At 44.8% G+C, this 20,877-nt stretch overlaps 1 protein-coding gene across 7 annotated transcripts in view; it reads right to left on the reverse strand.

Moving 5' to 3' along the window:
- Vps13d (vacuolar protein sorting 13 homolog D) overlaps positions 1–20,877 on the reverse strand; it is a 234,045-nt gene that overhangs the window by 175,838 nt on the left and 37,330 nt on the right. For 6 of the 7 annotated variants that reach the window (XM_028860132.2, XM_028860135.2, XM_028860133.2 and 3 more), the window contains 7 exons: positions 16,736–18,946; positions 15,287–15,438; positions 10,932–11,963; positions 7,317–7,407; positions 5,609–5,735; positions 3,522–3,702; positions 47–226 (listed from right to left, as the gene is read on the reverse strand). In XM_028860132.2, coding sequence (XP_028715965.1) covers positions 47–226; positions 3,522–3,702; positions 5,609–5,735; positions 7,317–7,407; positions 10,932–11,963; positions 15,287–15,438; positions 16,736–18,946 — 3,974 coding nt within the window. The remainder of the gene's footprint in view (positions 1–46; positions 227–3,521; positions 3,703–5,608; positions 5,736–7,316; positions 7,408–10,931; positions 11,964–15,286; positions 15,439–16,735; positions 18,947–20,877) is intronic. The other variant, XM_028860131.2, reaches the window with a different exon arrangement.

Raw genomic sequence — 20,877 nt, forward strand, 5'->3', positions numbered from 1 at the left:
GTTCACATTCAAACTCGAGTTAAACAGCCAGACGCTGAGGGCTCACCTTATCCTGTAAAAAGGTCCCAGGAAAACCCGCAAAGAGAAACTTGTTCTTCACTTTCAACTTGCCCAAATTTGCTACTATCAGGTTATTTGATCTGGAACTTTCTGGGATGAGAAGCACAGGGGCACCAGCTTCGATATCCAGAAGAACCCTCGAGCATCGCTGCGCCTGGTCCCTCACCTGGTAAGAAAGGAAAGTACCCAGAGACTTGGTTAATTCTCCAATTTTATAATCAGACCTCTATGGGCCCCAAAAACTTTCATAAACTTATACAGCAATTAAAGAACACAATAGTTTATTTGTGGCCACCAGAGTAAATTAGAATCAGGAACAAAATGATAATGGAAAGTACCCAAATATTTGGAAATTAATTTCATACATCTAAATAGTCTAAAAATTAGAGAATAAATCATAAGAGAAATGTGAAAATATTTTCACAATGTTAATGAAGAAAATATATTAGATTACGGGACACGTGTAATGTAACAAGGACTCTTATCAACTACTCATCTCACCAAGCCTGTGCTGCTTTTAAATTTGGTTGATTTGGTGTTTGGTTGATTGGTTTTTCAAGACAGAGTTTCTCGGTAGCCCTGGCTGTCCCAGAACTCGATCTATAGACACACTGGCCACAATCTCAGAGATCCATCTGCCTCTGCCTCCCAAGTGCTGGGATTAAAGTGTGTGCCAACACACCTGGCAAACATTTTATGCATATAGCTGTGTGCCTGAATGTACATATGTATGCTACATGAGTGCCTGGTGTCTAGGAAGATAGAAGTGGCATTAGATCTCCTGGAACCAAGGTTACTGATGACTGCTCACCACCATGTGGGTGCTGGAAACTGAACCTAGGTCCTCTGCAAGAGCAGCCAGTGCTTTTAACCACTGAGCCAGCTCTCCAGCCCTTCTGTGCTACTTTTAAGAGAAAAAATACAACTTTATAGTACAGAGGGGTTTTGGCAGGGAGAGCATTCTGGGAATTGAACCCAGTGCTCTGTCACTGAGCTGCAGCCACAAAGGACTCTCTTTAAACTTTTTAATTTATTTAATATTGGGGGGAACGGGTAATGCATCCCACAGCACACATGCAGAGGTGAAAGGAAAACTGTGGAACTGGTTCTCTCCTCCCACTTTTACATGGATTCTATGAATCAAACTCAGGACACCAGGCTTTTGTGCAAGGCCTTTAAAGATCAGGCCAACACTTTACACGCCTGCCCACACTATCTCACTGGGTATAATCATAATGTATTAGCTTTGTTTTCTTGTTCCTATCATTGCACTAAAATACACTGGGAGAGTCATTTTTCTTTGGGGGTGTAGCCACTGGTGGGTTGCCCATGCTTCAGTGGCGCCCCCACATCCATGTGTGCATGACCAGCTAACTGGACTCAATGGATTATTCAAAACAAAAAGACATAAGTTGGGAGGGGGCTTTTTATGAGCATGAGAGGTGCTTGGGGGGGAAAGTAGGGGTAGTTATGATAAAAATACGTTGTATACATGTATAAAATTCTCAAAGGAAAAAATACATTTTAAAAAATAACTTTTTAAACATCATAAAATGCATAGAATATCTAGGCAAGGTAACACATGCCTACAGTTCCAACAGTAGAGCTACAATAGGTGGATCACAAGTTTAAGGCCAGCGCAATCAACACAGTGAGTTCAAAACCAGCCTGGATTATGTAATAAGACACTGCCTCACAAACCAAGGTCGGGGACTACAGCTCAATGGTAGGACAGGCGCCCAGCAGTGCAAGGCCCTAGAGTCCATCACCAGCACCAGAGTGGGGGAAATGATCCAGGCACTAAGGGGGCCATGAACTGAAATGTCCAGGAAGGTCTCATCCATTTGGAAAATTATCCAACAGTTTCCAGAAGTGACCCCAATATAGTCCTGGAAGGGTCCAGAGGTCCAAAGTGTCAATCAGAAATCTCTTCTATTATTTTTACAGACACCTAAAGCTAAACTTCAAAGGAACTTAAAGTATGACTTAGAGATGGGGAATCAACCTGCCACACAGACCACACATTGGTAAATAGAAAATACCTCTCCTTTCCTCAGTGAAATGTTCTAGCTTTATCTCTGGAGGCTTCAAAGTTCTACTGACCATGAACTGGAGAGATGGCTCAGTAGATGAAAGCATGTACTGCTCTTCCAGGAAACCTGAGTTCCTTTCCCAGCACCCGCTGGGCAGCTCACAACCACCTGTAACTCCAGCTCCAAGGGAATGGCTGTCTCTGACTTCTGTGGGCACATACATTCATGTGTACATAACCACAAACAGATACACACCCATTTGCGTAATTAGAAATCATAGCCGGGCGGTGGTGGCACACACCTTTTAATCCCAGCACTCGGGAGGCAGAGGCAGGCGGATCTCTGTGAGTTCGAGGCCAGCCTGGTCTCCAAAGTGAGTTCCAGGAAAGGCGCAAAGCTACACAGAGAAACCCTGTCTCAAAAAACCAAAAAAAAAAAAAAAAAAGGAAATCATAAAATAAGACTGTGGAAACAGCTTAATGGATACCAGTGTTGGCTATGTCAGCCATGAGAACATGAATTTGATCTCCAGAACCTACATGTGCTGATCAGATTTAACTGTACACCTGACACAAACTAGAATCATGGGAACAGATTCTCACTACGGGAATATCTAAACTGATGAGGAGGACCAAGCCCAATATTCCCTAAGGAGAGGGTCCTGAGCTGTTTAAGAATGGAGAAGGCAAGCTGAACAAGTAGTGAGTGAGCCCTGCAAGCAAGTGAGGAATCGAGCAAGCAAGTGAGCATGAGGACAAGCAAGTGGGCGTGGAGGCATCCATTTCTCTCTGCTCTTGACTAGAGTTGCCAAAAGCTCTGGCCACTGTACTTCCTTATATGATGGACTGTAACCTGGAACATGGGCTAAATAAACCCCTTTCTCCCCCTAAGTTGCTTTATGTTGGGGTATTTTATCAGAGCAACAGAAACGAAAATAGAGCACCATGTAAAAGCCAGGAATGGCGGCAGCACACGACTGTAACCCCAGTGCTAGGGAGCAGAGACGAAGAATCCTAGTGACTTGCTGGCCAGCCATGCTAACTGAAACAGCAAGCTTCAGCTTCAGTGAGAAGCCCTGTCTCAAAAATGTAATGTGAAGTGACTGTGCAAAATACCTGATGTCAACCTCTGATGCCTGTATGTGCCCATACAAGCAAACAAGCACGTGCCTGCGCACACGCATGCGCACATGCACATACATACACACCCCATATCATTTTACTTTATTGTTATTCTTTAGATGCCTTTTTTTTTTAACTATAGATAGAAAGGGTGTAGATCTAAATGGGAGGAGACAAGAGAGGAACTGAAAGGAGCTGGGAGAGGGACAACCATAATCAGAATATACTGCATGAAAAAAAAAATCTATTTTCAATAAAAGAAAACAGTCAAATTGAAAAGGCAACTTAGAGACAAGATGCTACCTACCGTCTGACCCTCAATAGCAGCTCGCTGGCGCCCTAAGACATCTTGCAGCTGAGTAAAGTGCTGAATGAAGGCCACCACCTCTGCCTGAAAGCGCTGCGTGTGCACATACTGCACAGAGGCCATCTGCAGGCTCACGCGAATGTCATGCTCTCTCTGGAGCAGAGGGTCTGGCTGCCCATATCTGGAAATGGGGACAAAAACAGGACTCAGACACCAGCAAGATTTGAGTATTAGGTTGATTTAAGGGCTTCCTCTCCAAAAAGCTCTAGCTATTAAAACAGAAACCCCCCAAAACAAGCCTGTTAATAATTTAATAGTAGGGACATTAAACAAAAGTGTGATGTGACACCCAGGGCTACAAACAGTGGGCACCGCTCAGCACAAAACTCCCTATCCCTCTAGAAAGCACCTAAGGCACCTGAGTGCTGCCCCAGCACAGCACCTCCTGTCCCTGCTGTAAGGGCTGCGGCTGCTCCTGGCAGAGGCTGTGACATTATGAGTTTGGGAAGTAATTTTAAAAGCCATGGAGAAAAGGAAGAGGCAGAGCTAGTGCTTCCAGGGAAGGGGGCTTCTAAAAAACAGAGAGGAGTTGTCTTTTTATGTCAGTGAAATGTAGACTGTAATGTCAAGTGCAGACTCAAAGATAAACAGAAGACTTTTACAGTCACTCGGAATCTAATGGACTGGGATGCCCAGAAAGAAATGATTCCCCCACAGTCAGTGAGGGAAGGAATTCGTATTTACCAAAGAATGCACTTTTGTGCCAAGCAAAGAATTAAGGGTTCATATTAATCATCTCATTTATTGTAGAACCATGCCATTGCCGTGTATAAAATAAGCAAATCAAACTAAACTCTGAAGTCCAAATTCTCAGTAGAGTGTGGCAACCTCACAGTGAGAAGTTCTCAGACTCGGAGGAGAGTGAGCTAAGGCGGTTCGCTAAAGACTGAACCCAGAGCTTTGTGCAAGCTAGCAAGCACTCTACCAATAAGCCATATCCTCAGCCCACAGATGGTTTTTGGGAACCACTTTTCTCAGCACACTGAAAGTGGGGGGTGGGGGGGGATGAACAGGAGCCTTGACCTTATATAATACTAATGGGCAGAACTATACAACTACATTTTCTACTACCTCTCAAGAAAGCTGAAAACTTCATCCAGGAAAACCATTCTTTAAAGCAAGCAGATAGGTCTAAAGACACCTTCTAAATTCCAACAGGAATTCAACATAAGTCATACTTATTAGCAAAAAGAGCACACTCAGTGGGAGCAGGACTCTCAGGCTGAAATCAGGCAAGAATGCTCAGTGCTACATGAGCTCAGAGATGCTCAACTCAGGCCCCCTCCACAGAGAGAGGAAGAGTGGTACACAGAAATTAAGTGACTTGCTTCAAGTCACACAGCAAGTTGGTAGGAATGGACAGAGCCCAGGTCTTCTGATAACTGGGATTATTTCAATCCTATCCCATATGCTTATGACACTAAGTAATCTCCAATTCAAATCTTCTTTAATAAAATTCAATATAAATCAGGACTCCTCACAAGCTAGATCTTTTCAATTTTACTTAAGAAAGTAAAATTTTTCACTGTTTAGTCAATAAGGATTTTAAACAGTGATCTGGCAAGACAGCTCAGCAGATGAAGGCACTTGCCACCAAGCTTGGTGACCTAGGTTCAATCCCCAGAACCCCATGGTGGAAGGGGAGAACTGGCTCTGCAAGTTGTCCTCTGACCTCCACACTCACTGTGGGAGACACACAGAAAATACGCTCATGTAAATAATGTCTAAAAAGGACTCCACGCCGGGCAGTGGTGGCACATGCCTTTAATCCCAGCACTCGGGAGGCAGAGCCAGGCGGATCTCTGTGAGTTCAAGGCCAGCCTGAGCTACCAAGTGAGTCCCAGGAAAGGCGCAAAGCTACACAGAGAAACCCTGTCTCGAAAAACCAAAAAAAAAAAAAAAAAAAAAAAAAAAAGGACTCCAAACAGCAGTGATCACCACACACAGCCCCAAGAAAGAGTAGATGTTTTATATTTTATAGCAAGCGACTTGACACACAGCCCAAAGGGAAGACGTGCATGTTTTACTTGAAAGTTTGGAAGATGAGCGCCTCTTCTCCACTTGTGGTGAAACGTTCTCTGTAGAAGTCTCCATGTGGCGTGAGGTCACTCAGGGACAGGCTCCCAATGCTTCCCTGCAAGGCCAGATCTCCTTCTACAGTGTTAAAATTAGAACACATTATTATAGACATTTTCTGGACTTGTTTAATACATGTGAATTAAAACAGACATGCACATGCCTCAGACTTGCACTTTTTAATCAAACTAAATGTCAGAGGTAAATTTCCAGATGCCAAGACAGCAGAAAAATACTTGATGTGCTATTTCTAAGGGTTTCAAAGCCAAAGTCTCAAGGAGTTGAACAAGTCTAAACAACAAAGTCTACACAAGCCAGCAACACTGCATACGAGGGGCACATCTACATCGGAAAGGGAACTAACTAACTAAATGTATTTCTAACTTAAAGGACAAAACACTGGCAGCTGCAGGTAGAAGCAGAATCCTCGGAGACCAGACTGCTGATTAGAAGTGAGAGAACCATCACGTGGTCTATTCACTGTACTAGGAATAAACGAACAAGGGAGGAAGTGTCTGTGTCAGCTGCTCAAGCAACACTGAGTGGGCTTGCAATGACTTCAGCTGATGCGTGGGGATGACGGTGCTGACACAGATTGGAAATGAGCCTGCTGGCAGGAGCACAGCCCTGGGGTGAGGATGGAGACCGGTGCTGGGGCACATGTACTGGAACGTGAGCATGAAATGTTCCTTCCTGCAGGGTGCAGTGGCTGGTGTACACCTGTAATCCCAGTACTCAGGAGGCAGAGGCAGGTGGATCCCTGGGAACTGAAGCCTGGTCTACATGGAAGTTCCAGGCCAGCGACTGAACTATTATTTCTACAGGACAAAACCAATCGTCACTTTACCCAGCTGTCACCATGATCACCAAGGTACACACCTCTGGCAGGCCAGGTCAGCTCCCCAGGGACTCAAAGGCATATATTTATTTTTTGATTCCTAATGTCCTCTAACAAAAATGCCAGCCTCCTCCCAATTAAAGACCTCTCTTCTAGGATGCTTTCCTAAAATCATACCAGGCACGAGATGTCTTCTCCAAATGACATTCTTGACTTCATGACAGTGTTAGCATCTTTGTCTTCAATACGGCATTACACATTCCTTGAGCTCATGCTTTGTAAACCCTACCTACCCCTTAGAACATGGCATTCTAGTAAGAATTCCAACCTGCAAAAGCTCACCAGAAAGAGGCCAGCTTTGCTGCCATACCCTGCTGCAGAACATCATACCCTCTCTGGCAGCACCCCTACTTAAGACCACAAACAGAATGAGCTTGTCCCATTTCCCACAGACAGCCCTTTGACCTGCTTGTCTTCCAGATCTAACTATTAATATCTCTCCATTTCACTCTCAAAAGTATTCCAATTTAAACAAAAAAAAATTATCTGGTCACACTACACAGATAGATGCTAGGGGCCTTTGGGATGAGATGGGAGAGGAGCAGGGAGGAAGTTGTAGCATTACCTGCCTTTGTAATAAGCCATCCAGACAATGCTGATCCCAAGCCAGGATTTGGGACCACCACCATAAATAATGGCCATACTGATACCCACGATCAAGCCACAGATGTACACCTTACTTGGCATGTGACCACAACTAGTTTTGTGCTGGGTGTTGGAACATTTACCAGATCATGCGTGTTTGCTTTCGTTGTACTTACCAATCATCTCCACGTGTGCTACTAATTTGGACACATTTGCTTTAGCCAGCTCACTGGTGGCCTTGCTCAGCACAAGAGAAAGCGAATGAACCTGGGACACAAGGTACAAAGCAAAAGGCAAGTTAATGAGAGGAACAGGAAACGGCAAAACAGAACGGGTGAGAATGGAGACAGGCTTGGAAAAGTGAAGGTAAATCTTTTATTATTTATTCAGTGTGTGTGTGTGTGTGTGTGTGTGTGTGTGTGTGTGTGTGTGTGTGTATCTGGGCTTGCACATTTTGGAGGTCATAGGACAATGTGTGGGGATCAATCTTCTCTCCTTCCACTTCTTCCACTGTGTGGGTTCTGGGACTCGAACCCAAGATTGTCAGGCTTGGTAGCAGGCACTTTCACATGCTGAGTCATCTCGCCAGCTCAAACCTTTTCATGATGCCAATTTCATTTGTGCCCAAAGCAGAAATTCCAGTTCAGATTCTATGTTCCTCTGTTGGTGGTGGAATGTTACACGGTATAAAACAAGGTTTCCCATCTTAGCAATTAATTGTTAGCAGTGCATAGTTCTGTACTCACAAATCTGTAAAGTCAGGTCTCCTCTAGAAAATCTATATAGGCAAATGATGAAAACGGCCTGGAATCCTGCCTAATGCCTTTGAACCCATATTTAACAGAGGTCTATGGTTAGCAATGGGACTTCAGGGGGCAGGGACAGTATCCTCTTGTCTCGAGAATAGAATTCTCTGACAGAGAGAGGCTGCATTACACTAATTCCAACTACTGAAAATACTTATATGTCTAAGAATTTGCTGGGTCAGTCCCCAGCTCCTCTGCCTTAGGGGCCAGGCTCTGATGGAAGAGAAGGAAGGAGCAGGAGACAGAAGAACATGTGTGCCACACACCCCTTTGTCCTCGAAGGATTCACAGAGTAGGAGTTGAGAGATGGGTAGGAAACGCAAAGAGAAACAAGGAAAGTGAGAGCAGAAACGAGGAAGAGCACCTATAAAAGGCACAGGAAGTGGAAAGAGCATTGTCATCAGAGCAGCGACCTTAGTCGGAGATGTTCTCATTCCTCTGACAGGGACCACAGAAGGATCAAGACATCAAGGTCCCATAAAAAGGGAAAATAAGATCCTTAAGCAGTGAATCTCCTAGGATTACACACCCTGAGTCTAAAGATGCTGTGTTGAAAGGAACCCCACTGTTACCACCTGAACCCACTTGACGGCATGGCACCTTCACATCACTGAGAAGGACCAGCTGTCCTCAGAGTGACAGGAAGCACTTGCCACTTTGGTGCTATGTCCTCTCCAAGAAGTGCATCTGAATCAGATGCACACACGAACTTCCAATCCCAAACAGGATGGAGTTGGGTAGGAAGTAGGAAAACCACTAACGTGGAGTACAGCCCCAGCACAAGCCCGAGTTTCCTAGCAAATCGATGCACAGGGTGCTGGGAGACACAAGACACTAAGGAAACAGGACAGCAAATGTAACACATGGACCCTCGTTGGACACTACTCAGATTTTCATGTGCTGTTTTAATGACTTCTCATTCTGTAGCTGGGAAAACTTAACTCTCAGAAAAGCCTAGCACTGCAGAGACCAAAGGAAAGGCCTCAAGTCTCTCAAATCATTCATGCCTCCACAATTCATCCAGGAAAAGGCATTTGTGCAACATTCTGGAAATCTGAGTGTGGCCTGATAGTGCTGTATAACACCAAGGCATGTTTGTCAATGTAGCAAGACAGACAATGATTGTGATTTTATAGAAAAGTATCCATTTTTTTTTCTAGAAACAAAAATGGGGGTGTAATGGTATCTAGAATTTTTTTTTAAATTTTACTTTAGTTTTTGAGATAGAATTTCACTATATAGCCTTGGCTTTAATTTTTTGACATTTGTGTGTGTTCGGGTGTGTGTGCGTGTGCGTGTGCGTGTGCGTGTGTGTGTGTGTGTGTGTGTGTGTGTGTGTGTGTGTGTGTGTACAGGCATGGATGTGTACACATGTAGAGGTCACAGGACAACTTTCAAGAGTCAGTTCCCTTCTTCTTCCATGTGAGTCAACAGCTTGACGGCAGATACCTCTACCCACTGAACAATCTGACCTGCCCTAGAATTTGCTTTAAAAGATTTCAGTAAAGAAAAGTGAATAAAGGTGATGTGATGGATTCTAGTGTTGGGAATATTGAGGTTCATGACTCATTTCCTCTGTGATATATTAGAAATCCATCACAATAAAAATGTTCAAAAAGTCTTGTCTCAAAAAATACATTGTGGGAAGCACTAATGCAGTCCTGGGCTCCTACAGTAGCAGACTGTGCAAAGGTCCCAGGAGCACACCACATCCTACCACAGCAGGGAAGGAGTCCTCAGGCAGATCCCCACAGGCACCAGGAGAATAAAGTCACCTTTATAACACATCAAATGCAACCAAAGAATGACTGAACTGCCACTTCCAGTCACCATGCTAGGCCCAATGCCCCAGAGCCTCAGAGCGTTCACCCACCCACCGAGCAAGAGGCAGAACTGGCTTTTCCAGCCAACTGAGTATGAGGTAGAACTGCCTGCGCCTGCCCCCCACCACCACCCTTCCCATGCCCCCACCTCTCCTCCCAGGCTTCCCCCTTCTAGAGGAGTGAAGCCTGCTGTGGGTCAGAGAAGCAAGACAACACCAACATGAGGTAATAGAGTTCCCTTCCTCGCTGTTCCCAGCAGTACATGCAGGCCGCATGCACCAAGACATGTAAATAAAGACCTTCCTCCCCAGGCACACAGAGTGACCAACTGCTGGGGCACAGGGGCCAGAACTCTGGACAGGCCTTATAACTTACAACAGCCCTGTATTGCCCCACACAGTCAACTCAGTGTACCTGACTACTGTTCCATCATACACTGCAGAATGCCTTAAAATGCTACCTTACGGGTTATTTTTTAGTATTTACAATGTGAATATCAAAATTAAGTCACAAGCATGGCAACCCATGTCATAATAAAAACTGTAACAGCAACCATTCACTGGATGCTTGCTATGTGCCACGTACCATGTGGAGGGTCTCACACTAATCTGGTCTAATGCCTGGGACCACCCTCTCTATAGGCGCTGCAGCACACCACCCAGTTTCCTAGTGAAAAAACTCCCTCATTCACCCAAGACCACCACTGCAGGTTCCAGTGCAGAGCCAGGATTCCAAGAGACAATCTAACTTGGCACACTGCATTCCACAGCAGCCTACAGTGGGCCCAGTGATGCCAATAATGCTGTGAGAGGGTGGGGAGCTAACAAGAAAGCCACGCACAGAAGCTGCTACATGCACCAGACACCACTCACATAGTGACAGAAGATGGACGGTGAGGAAGGAAGCTAAAGAAACAAAAAGGATTCCCTGGAGTCGCATGGCCCGGAGGAAGACAGGCTGCTTAAACTACATATTCCCTCTTCCTCCAGGTGGGCTTTACAACAAAGCCCTTTCCAAGACATCGATGTCACAAATGTCTATATTTCTCAACAGCCAGACACAGACTACACAGCCCTCAGCCAATGAGAACTCTTTTCCAGGATAAATGTAAAATGCTCACTTTTAGATAGGATTCAAACTCATCTTCAGAGGATAACGATACCTTGAGATCCAGCTTGGAATTCACTGGCTCCTGGAGCTCAGACTCCATGGCAGCGCTGGACTCTGACTTCACGTTCTGTAGAGGGCCCTCAGGCGGCACCTTCATGGCGTGGTTGTCTGCAGTGGAGCCAATCCCAAAGAAGTCCAGAATCACCACCCAGGTTTGCAGGGTGATTAGCACATCCAAGCAGTTAAAGTCAACGTCGATGCTCCGGTTAATGCGATTGTAACTAGAAGAGAATTCTGGGTGTTTTTTATCCACCAAGAATATATTGATGTGGACCAAGGAATCGTCAAATTTATTCTTTCCAGCAAGCACCTTGGGCTCGTCCACTGTGGGAGAAGGAGGTGGGGTCAGGGGGTAGCTGCTGTCCTGAACTTCCTTTTGCTTTTTCCGAGATGTGGAGATGGGTCTTTGATACAACTGAAAGACGTTAGGAGCTTCCTCCATGTGGGAAGGGAGAGACCGGGGCATGTCTGGATACTCCACAGTGGATACCGAAGGGCAGGATTGGGAGAGATACTCCTTCTGTGATAAGCTAGATGGCTTGGGAGCCCCTCGAGACACCATCAGGCTCTTATACTTGGAGTCTGGATTCTTCTCCAGTAAGTCTTCCATGAGGAGTGAGCGCAGGGCAATCTGAATGGATAAGGTCTGTGGATGGTCTTTACTGAACTCCACCTCAAAATCCTGAAACTTTAAGCTCACAAGCCCTTGGGCCCCCAAAGTCAGGTCACCACTCAGCTGAACCTGCAACTCCGATATACAGAAGTTGGCTTGAATCTGAGTAAAGGCTTTGGCTTCCTTCACAGACAAGGACTTCTGAGAGGTGCTGGAGAAGCTGGAATGGCTGAACAAGCCGTTCTCCTTCCTCTCCACAGAAGGTTCTCCACAGGAGCTGAGTGGGGGCAGGGGAGAGTTAGGGCAGGGGGAGGATGGGGCACTGGCTGCAAATTTATTCAGATCTTCACTGTACACAAGGTTGTCCAGCGTCTGTAAAACCTGCTCGTACACGTGCTTGGCTAACACCACCTGCATTCAAAGGGAACAACCAGTTACTCCAGAACCATCTTTTAAAATGTACTTGTAATTTTGTGTATGGGGGTATATATAGGAGTGCAGATACCCATGGAGGTTAAAAGAGTCAGGATTCCCCCTCCCCCAATACACTTCCCCAAGCTGAAGTTACAGGCAGCCAGCAGCTGCCCAACATGAATACCAGGAACCTAACTCAGGTCTTCTGGAAGAACAGTAAGTGGCCCTAGCCACTGAACTGTCTCTCCAGTACCCTCCCACACTATTACTATCACACAGACCCTACACTCCCAGTTAGTATTTCGATGTTTACCAAGAGGCTTTATGTTAGTTGGCACCAAGGACCATCATTTCTCTTCTGACCTTTCTTCTTTCCATTCACTTCTACTCCCAAGGCTCTCCCTAGCACCTTGCAGAATAATCTATGCACATCAACGTGCAGTGAGTGCTCCTTGTACGCTCAAGTCAGCAAAGCCACTCTTTCCAACCACACGAAATAACTGCAGAAAGCAAGGAAGAGACTTTCAAAAGTCTAACGTGGGCACAGCACAGGACTAAAAACACGACTGTAACTGCTGCACATCAGCCGGGCGGTGGTGGCGCACGCCTTTAATCCCAGCACTCGGGAGGCAGAGCCAGGCGGATCTCTGTGAGTTCAAGGCCAGCCTGGTCTACAGAGTGAGTTCCAGGACAGGCTCCAAAGCTACACAGAGAAACCCTGTCTCAGAAGAAAAAAAAAAAAAAAACCTACCCAGATCAGCAGTCAGTAGGACAAAGAATGGTTAGTACTTTTCAAACAAAGATCTGATCTGCAATTATGTTTTTTCTCTCTTACAGTTTCCGTTGTTGGGACTGGGGTGGGACCCAGAGCCCTGTGCACGTTAGGCAAACACTGTCACTGAGCTGCACCCCTGGCGTCTTGCTCTCTTTTAGTTAGAATTTCTTATTTAAAAATATTTTCAAGTACATCTTTTTTACTAATTAAGGGCAATTAACAGAGGGATCCCAACTCCTAGATAGAGAAATTGTGACAGACTTGGAAAGTGACCGTTCTATCACCCCTATTTAATCTTCATCCCCACAGAGTTCATTAGTGATGTGAAGCAAGAGAAATGATTGACAGGGAATTTTACAAGTGAGAGATCAGGCTCTTGCCACCTACACACCCTCATCAAATGCAGACATTGTGTGACAGCTATAATGTAACCGGAGGTGCCTGACAGCCCTGTGAAGTTCTGGGCAAATGAGAAGCAGAGCCAAGAAAAGACCCAGAATCCAGAGACGCCTGGGTAGTTCAGAAAGACACAAACAACAGCCAATGCACCATGCAGGCCATTCTGTAGGCAACTGACCAGTGTCCACAGAGTTATGGCATGGCAGATGGGGCAGCTCCAGAGAGACCTAGAGACCTAAAGACACAGCCTCTAACTGCAATCTGCAGACCTTGCTTGGCTCCCGGTGCAAACAAACCAAAGTGAAGACGTTCTTGAGAATCAAAAGCCATTATAATACATGGAGACACACAGTTCAGAGAAACACATTCCAAATAAACAAGATGAAGTGAAAAAAGCCTGGGATTTGCCTTATAATGCTTCTTTAAAAAAATGTTTATTATCCTTGTGTGTACCATGCAAGCATGCACAGCATGTGTAGAAGTCACAGTATAATCTTATGAAGTTTTTCTCCTTCCACCTTATGTAGGTTCCGGAGATGGAACCTGGGTTGTCTTACTTTCACAGCAAGCACTTTACCTACTAAACTATTTCACCTGCCCCTGCCCCAAACTATCTCATTAAAAAGAATGAGCCTAGTACTGGAAGGTAGAAACAGGAGAATCCAATATTCAAGGTCATCCTCAGGAACACATCAAGTCAGAGGCCAACCTGGGCTACATGAGATCCTATCTCAATAAAAGGGAATAAGGGGCACTGGAGAGATGGCTCAGTAGTTTAGAGCACTGGATGCTCTTATAGAGGACCTAAGTTCAATTCCCAGCAACCATACTCTCAACTATCTGTAACTCCAGTTCCAAGAAATTTGATGATCTCTTCTGGCCTCTGTGAGCACTAGACACACATGTGTTACACAGACATACGTGCGGATAATACACCCATACATATAGAAAAAAATTTAATTTAGAGAGAGAGAATGCTGGGGGAAGGTTTCTCACCCAAAGACCCACACCTAGGAGCTACTGATACCAACAGAGATAGAGATATGTGTTCCTGGGTTACTTCAGAACAACTAAAAGACAAACTCGAGACCAACTACAGCCTGACAGAGGGTCCACTGTCCTAAGATCCTGAGTCCACATGCTTCCTAATCTTACTCTTTCCTCTAGTCCTGTTAAAAAGGAGAAAAGATACATACACAGTTCACGCACACACAACTCAATTCAGAGAGGGCTAGCCTAATGGCTCAAATCACATTGTCCCACGGTATAGTCCAAGTGTGTACAAAGTGGGGTAAGAATTACGTCCTCCTGGGAAAGAGCAACTGGCTTTTGGGCATGGGATTAGAGATCCACTTTCTTCCTCTGTGATACATAAAAAAAGCCACTGCCCAGGGACAAGATGACATGACAAAAGGATCCCATGTTGCTGAGGGATCCCAGCACTCAAGAGGCTGAGTCAGGAGGATTATGAATTCAATGTCAGCCTGGGCTACACAGATGTTCCACGTCTATTAGAATAAGTTATCAACATGAACATGCATTGATGATTATTTCCTTGAACTTACATATTTTCTTCCAATGCTTAATATACATAAATATATACCATTATAATCTCAGTACTATATACAATACAAATATAAAATAAATATGGATGGGGCTGAAGAGACAGCTTAGCAATTAAAAGTACTTGCTGCTCTTGCAGAAGACTCGGGTTCAATTCCCTGAAACCACATAGTAGCTCACAATCATCCCTAACTCTAGTTCCACAGAATCAGGCACCCTCATCTGGCCTACTTGGACACCAGACAAATACACAGTACACTCCATACAGGCACACAAAGCACTCACACACATAAAATAAAACTTAAATAAATAAACACAAACTAAATGTCCCTAATCTGAAATCCAAAATACCCCTGAAACCTTTCTAATAGCTGATACAACATTCAAAAGGTTTCCAACCTAAGAGCATTTCAGATTTCAAATTAGAGATCAGAGATGCTTGACCATAAAGGTTTGCAAATGTCCCAAATACATAGAGTTCCAAAACCTAAAAAGCATCAGGTCTCCCACATCTCAGACAAAGAACACAACCTGATGGGTTGTCAACTGCCCTGACCTGAAAATCAATCCTGTGTTTGTTTACCTGAACTGGGTTGACGAATTTTCCTTCAATCTTCATGATGCTGGATGTCCCCAGGTCATCTGGACTGAGGGAGAAAGTCAGCTCAGACTCTCTCTCAATAGGGATCTTCTCCAGTTTAAACTGGATGGTGGTGTTGTTCAGGATATGAAAGGCTGGCAGAAGTGAACAAAAATGACAAACCATGAACACTAATATCTGGTATGTTATTGAGGACCAAGTGTCCTGTATATAAAATAAAGCCCAGGGGTTATCTGATGGCAGGTTGGCCTGGCAACTGAGTCCATGGCTGAGACCAACACTCACAGCAAGCAGAACCACAAGATGGGGGAGGGGGGAAGGTATTTTCATGACTTTTTCTGCTTGGCAGCTTCAAAATATGAAATATTACTGGCTGGCAAAATGACTCAAGGGCTAAATAAGGGCACTTGCTGCCAAGCCTAACGACCTGATTTCAATCTCTGGAATTTACATGGCTAAAGGCTGACCTCCACATACAGCACTGTAGTGTGCATGCACACATGCACACATGCACGCACAATGCACACACACACACACACACACACCAAATAAATATAATTTAAAATGTATTTGATGTGGTAAACATTAAGTCAGTCCACGGACTGACTACCTTACATTACTCTTAGCCTTAAAAGCTAGTTTTCCAAACCAGACTGCCTCCATCCTTAGCTTTCAGAGATAGACACAGCCTTCTCATTAGGCCTTAAGACATCTTCCTAATTGAACGCTTTATTCCAAACAGAGAAAAAAACTGTTTGCTAAGCATGGAAATGAAGCAGTGGCCAAGTGCACGCCTAGCACACTCAAGGCCAGAGGCTGGCTCTCTAAATTTCGAATGAATCAGGGAAGGGCTTTCTGAGAGCCACAGATGTTTTCAAAGGCATTACTTTCTTCACCAATAAACAGTCTCTGGAACTTCCCTGATTCTGTAGCTGGACTGCTCGGGTCTAACTGTCTGCATCCAGAATACAAACACAAAAACATCATTCCTCAAACATGAAAACATCATTCCTTAAACCCTGCACTGACCCAATTAGAAGATGGCAGAGCAGTAAAGTTTCCTTTTCTATTTACGTAAATCTCTTGTGCTACCTTAGGCTGCAGACTTTAACTGAGAAAAATGTACAGCTTAGAACAAAAGAATAGAAATATTATACAAAATGAGGTCAGACTACATCTGTTCACTGTAGCAGCTCTGTAAAGGAGCACTCAGCCAACTTCAAAGGACAACACTTCAAAGTACATTCATATTTTGTCCAAAAAGAGAAAGTAAAACCATGCCAGACCTTCATGAAGCTGTTAAAACACCACTATGATTTTTCACACATTACCCAGAGATAACCCTAAAGGGGCTGTGTTGTTTTCAGGGACACATATATAGGAGTTGGGTTGAGAACCTTTACACATACTCAACTCAGTTCTGCTTCTCACCTTGGCCTCTATGCAAAGATTCAAAGAAATCATGTCGTGTGAAATGAGCCTCCTCCTGACTGTTGGCACTGACGGACCCAGAGGGTGGGCAAAACGTCCGACTGACTTCAGGCCCAGCACTGTCTCTGCCTGCCAGCTGAGTGCAATTCAAAGAATAGAGTTTAATGTCTTTGATTTCCACCTGCAGGCGGTCACTTCTGGATTCATCATCTCCTGCCACAAAATTCTGGATGAATATCTGTCCTAAGTGCCCCACCAGCAGCTCAGGACTGCCAGGCCTCCGAGGGATAGAAACAACTGGAGACTCGATGTTTATGTTCAAGATAAGCTTCACAGTGTCTGATCGAGGGGAAGGCAGGCCAAACCCATAGATTTCATTCTCCTCCAAGACAAAGGGTTCCCGGGTCTTCTTCGGGGTTTCGAAGAGTGACACCATCTCACTGTACTCGGCAGTCTTGGTGGCTAAAACTGTGGTGACTTTTGTGGCTGCACTTTTCAACATACTGCGAAAATTCTCCTCCAGCTCATCCATGGATAATGTCAACTCCTTCAAGAATTTAGCAGAGTGGTTATAATGCAAGGATGCCATCTTCAGGTTGAGAAAGCACTCCTGTTTTGATTTCTCAATAAATGTGAAGCTCAAAGCTTCGGTCAGAGCTACATCTTCCATCCTGACAAACACACTTTCAAAATAGCCAATGTCACTGACAATGTTCTCATAGCCTACAGAATTCCCAATGCTGACGACATACTGGTTCTTCACATTCTCTTGTGTCAGATCCATGAGCTGCAAACAGCCAAGGGATCCACTCATGTCAAAGGAGCTACCCATCGACACATTCACTTTGGTGCCACCAATACTGGCCGTTGCAATTTTCCTGCCCTGTCTCTCCCCGTCAACCATCCCCACTGTCCGAAGCAATAGGAGATTGAGTCTGTGGATTTCCACAGCAACCTCGGTGTTCTGCTCATACGTCGACTGGATTGTACCCTGTTCTCTAAAGCTTCTTTCAAGGTCAGTCATCAGAGGCTGAGGGCTTATGTCATCCTTTTCCTTAGGGAAGGACTTTTGAAGGAAACCAATGAGCTCCACAATTGTCTCTGGGTTTAAGATGATGTCCAAGTTATTTACCTGAAGGGAAATCACCTGCAGTGTGCTGTCCAAGTTCATGGACGGGCACTCTGAACTCACAAACTGATACTCCAGTTTAATGAGGGACTCTTGTTCTTTGGTGAGAATTTTCTCCAGGGAAATACTAGTGGCTGATTGGTTGTTGAGGGTAGCCACATCAGTTAGGAAGGCCACATTAGGTCCAGGGACAGGAGACTGCGCTCTGCTATCCCGGAGGCTTCCTGTGGGAATATCAAAACTCAGGTTCTTGTGAGAAGCCATCAAAAGGTCAAAATCAGCACCATAAGTCTGCATGGTGTCCACCAGGAGCAACCCGTGAACAGTCAAGGACACTTCAGCATCATACGGTCTCTTCACAAAGTGAGCATTGGTGCCAAACACCTTGAGCACAGAGATGTAGCGGCCACTGCTCTCCACACCGAGCTGCATGCAGTTCACCTTGAATTCCGCTAGGAGGAGCTGCGACTCCACCAGCACCTCCCGTGTGTGCTGCTCCAGCATCACAATGCTCTGGGTCAGGTTCATAACTGAATCCTGCAAGCTTCCGCGCGGTCCTTCCTGGGGGAAAATCTTCTCTCTGATCTGGGTATCAGAGGGTTTCATTTCAGGTGTGGTGAGGAGAGCAAAGCAGTTCTTTAGAGCAGATATCTTGTCTTCATTGATGTGGATTTTTAAGTCTGGTAAGTTGCCTGAGAGCACAGCCCCAGGGTACTTGGGGTCTGACGTGTAAATCAGTCGACGTTCTAACTGCAGGTGAACATTGAACTTCTCAACCACGTGTGTTGGCCCCACATCGATGTCCTGCACTCGCTTCCAGTTGTCTCTCACGCGCCCCACCATGACCTGGAGGTCCATGAACGTCAAGGAGTACCTCTCGTACATCTGTGTACTCATCAGATGAGCTTGAAGCTGTTCCTCACTGAACTCCACTCCAGAAAAGGGTGGCGTTTTCTCCCCGTTGCTGCTGGTCTCTGGAGGTGGGGTGCTGGGAGGTGTGGCAAGAGGGGTCTTATACTCTTCGTCACTGAACTGATTCTCTTCAGAGGCCGACCCATCCCCACTTTTCCTCCTAGAGTCTTCTATGAGGGAAAATGAAAAGACAGTCAGTCAAATGTCTCTTATTTCCTCCCTCCCTCCTTCCCTTATCACAATAAGGAGGGCTGGAGAGACAGCTCAGAGCTGAGGAGCACTTTCCCCGACATGGCAGCTCACAACCACCTGGAACTCCAATTCCAGGGAATCAGACGCCCTCTTCTGGCCTCTTCAGGCTGCTGCACACATGTGGTACATATAAACTCATACAAATATACATTAAAAAATAAATATTTAAAAAGAATCTCAACAAGTTGTAGACAGAGATATAAAACCCTGAAAACTCTATCATAATACATATTTCAGTACTTCAGAGGCAGAAGCAGGCAGATCACTGTAAGTTGAAGGCCAGCCTGGTCTACATAGTAAATTCCAGGCCTACTAGGCCTAAATAGAGAGACCCTGCCTCAAATGATGATGATGATGATGATGATGATGATGATGATGATGATGATGATGACAGCCGGGTAGTGGTGGCACACACCTTTGATCCCAGCTCTGGGGAAGCAGAAGCAGGTAGATCTCTGAGTTCGATGCCAGCTTTGTCTATAGAGCAAGTACCAGGACAGCTAGGCTACACAGAGAAACCCTGTCTCAAAAAAAACAAATAATAATAATAATGCTGCTGCTACTGGTGGTGGTGATATATGGTGATGATGATGATGAAGAAAAAGAACACTTCCACCAAGCTGAGGTTTTCTAAGTGGATGAAATGTCAGGCATAACACTGTGTATTTGCTATTCATTCAGTGTGAACTTACATATTAAACTGAAAACCAAAACACAAAGAGTAAAAATGTAGAGCTATGAGAAGTCCCCAAGCTCATGCTGGGATGCTGAGGCCACCAGCTACTGCCAACATCTTTGCACCTTGTCACTGGCAGGGCTGCACACAACTCTCTTACGGCACTCTCCAAATTTATATACATCTCCCTTTGTTGCAGTGTTCATTTTGTTTCCCTTCTAGAATATTCTTGTTTTATACAATATCATTATCTGACACATAAAGGTGGAAAGAGGCCAGGCGGTGGTGGCGCACACCTTTAATCCCAGCACTCGGGAGACAGAGGCAGGCGGATCTCTGTGAGTTCAAGGCCAGCCTGGTCTACAGAGTGAGATCCAGGAAAGGCGCAAAGCTACACAGAGAAACCCTGTCTCAAAAAACCAAAACAATAAAAATAAAAAATAAAAATAAAGGTGGAAGGAGAAAACCAAGAGCACAAAGTTGTCTCTAACTGCCACATGTCCGATGACATGCACGCCCCCACACACATACAATGATAAGTAAATAATATTTTAAAAATGAAAAATTAACTTCCTATCTCTAACACTAAGTATTAATTAGTTAATTAATGTTTATTATAGTGTGGAATGTCACATAGAAAGACAAAGAAAGCCATAGGGAGATACTCCTCCACAGTCCCAAGATGTCTGCAATCAAATGGTCAGGTAACAAGTGACAAGAAGGATGTGAAGAAACTAGAATCTTCACAAACCAGTCAGCATATAAGCCACTCAGGAAAGTAATCCGCTAGTCCCTAAAAATGTTACACCTTAAGGCTACCACACAGCTCAGCAACCCCACTCGTGGGTGAGCATGGAAGAAAACTGAAGATATGTTTCCACAAACACATGACCGGACTGTTAGAGTGCTAATATTCAAACAGCAGGGTTCTGGGGTTGTGGGTGAGGGTGTTGCAAATGCTTACTAACCAAAAAACAGGTAAATAAAACTTGATGTATTCATAAAGAGACTAGTAAAGGCCATAAAAAGGAGTGTGATAATAATACGCACACACACACACACACACACACACACACACACACACACATACACACACACACACTACAACATGGATGAACCTCTAAAGTATTAAATTAAATTAAAAAGCCTAACATGAAAGGCAATGTGTTCAAA

This window comes from Peromyscus leucopus, chromosome 2 (assembly GCF_004664715.2).
Source record: "Peromyscus leucopus breed LL Stock chromosome 2, UCI_PerLeu_2.1, whole genome shotgun sequence".
Taxonomy (NCBI): domain Eukaryota; kingdom Metazoa; phylum Chordata; class Mammalia; order Rodentia; family Cricetidae; genus Peromyscus; species Peromyscus leucopus.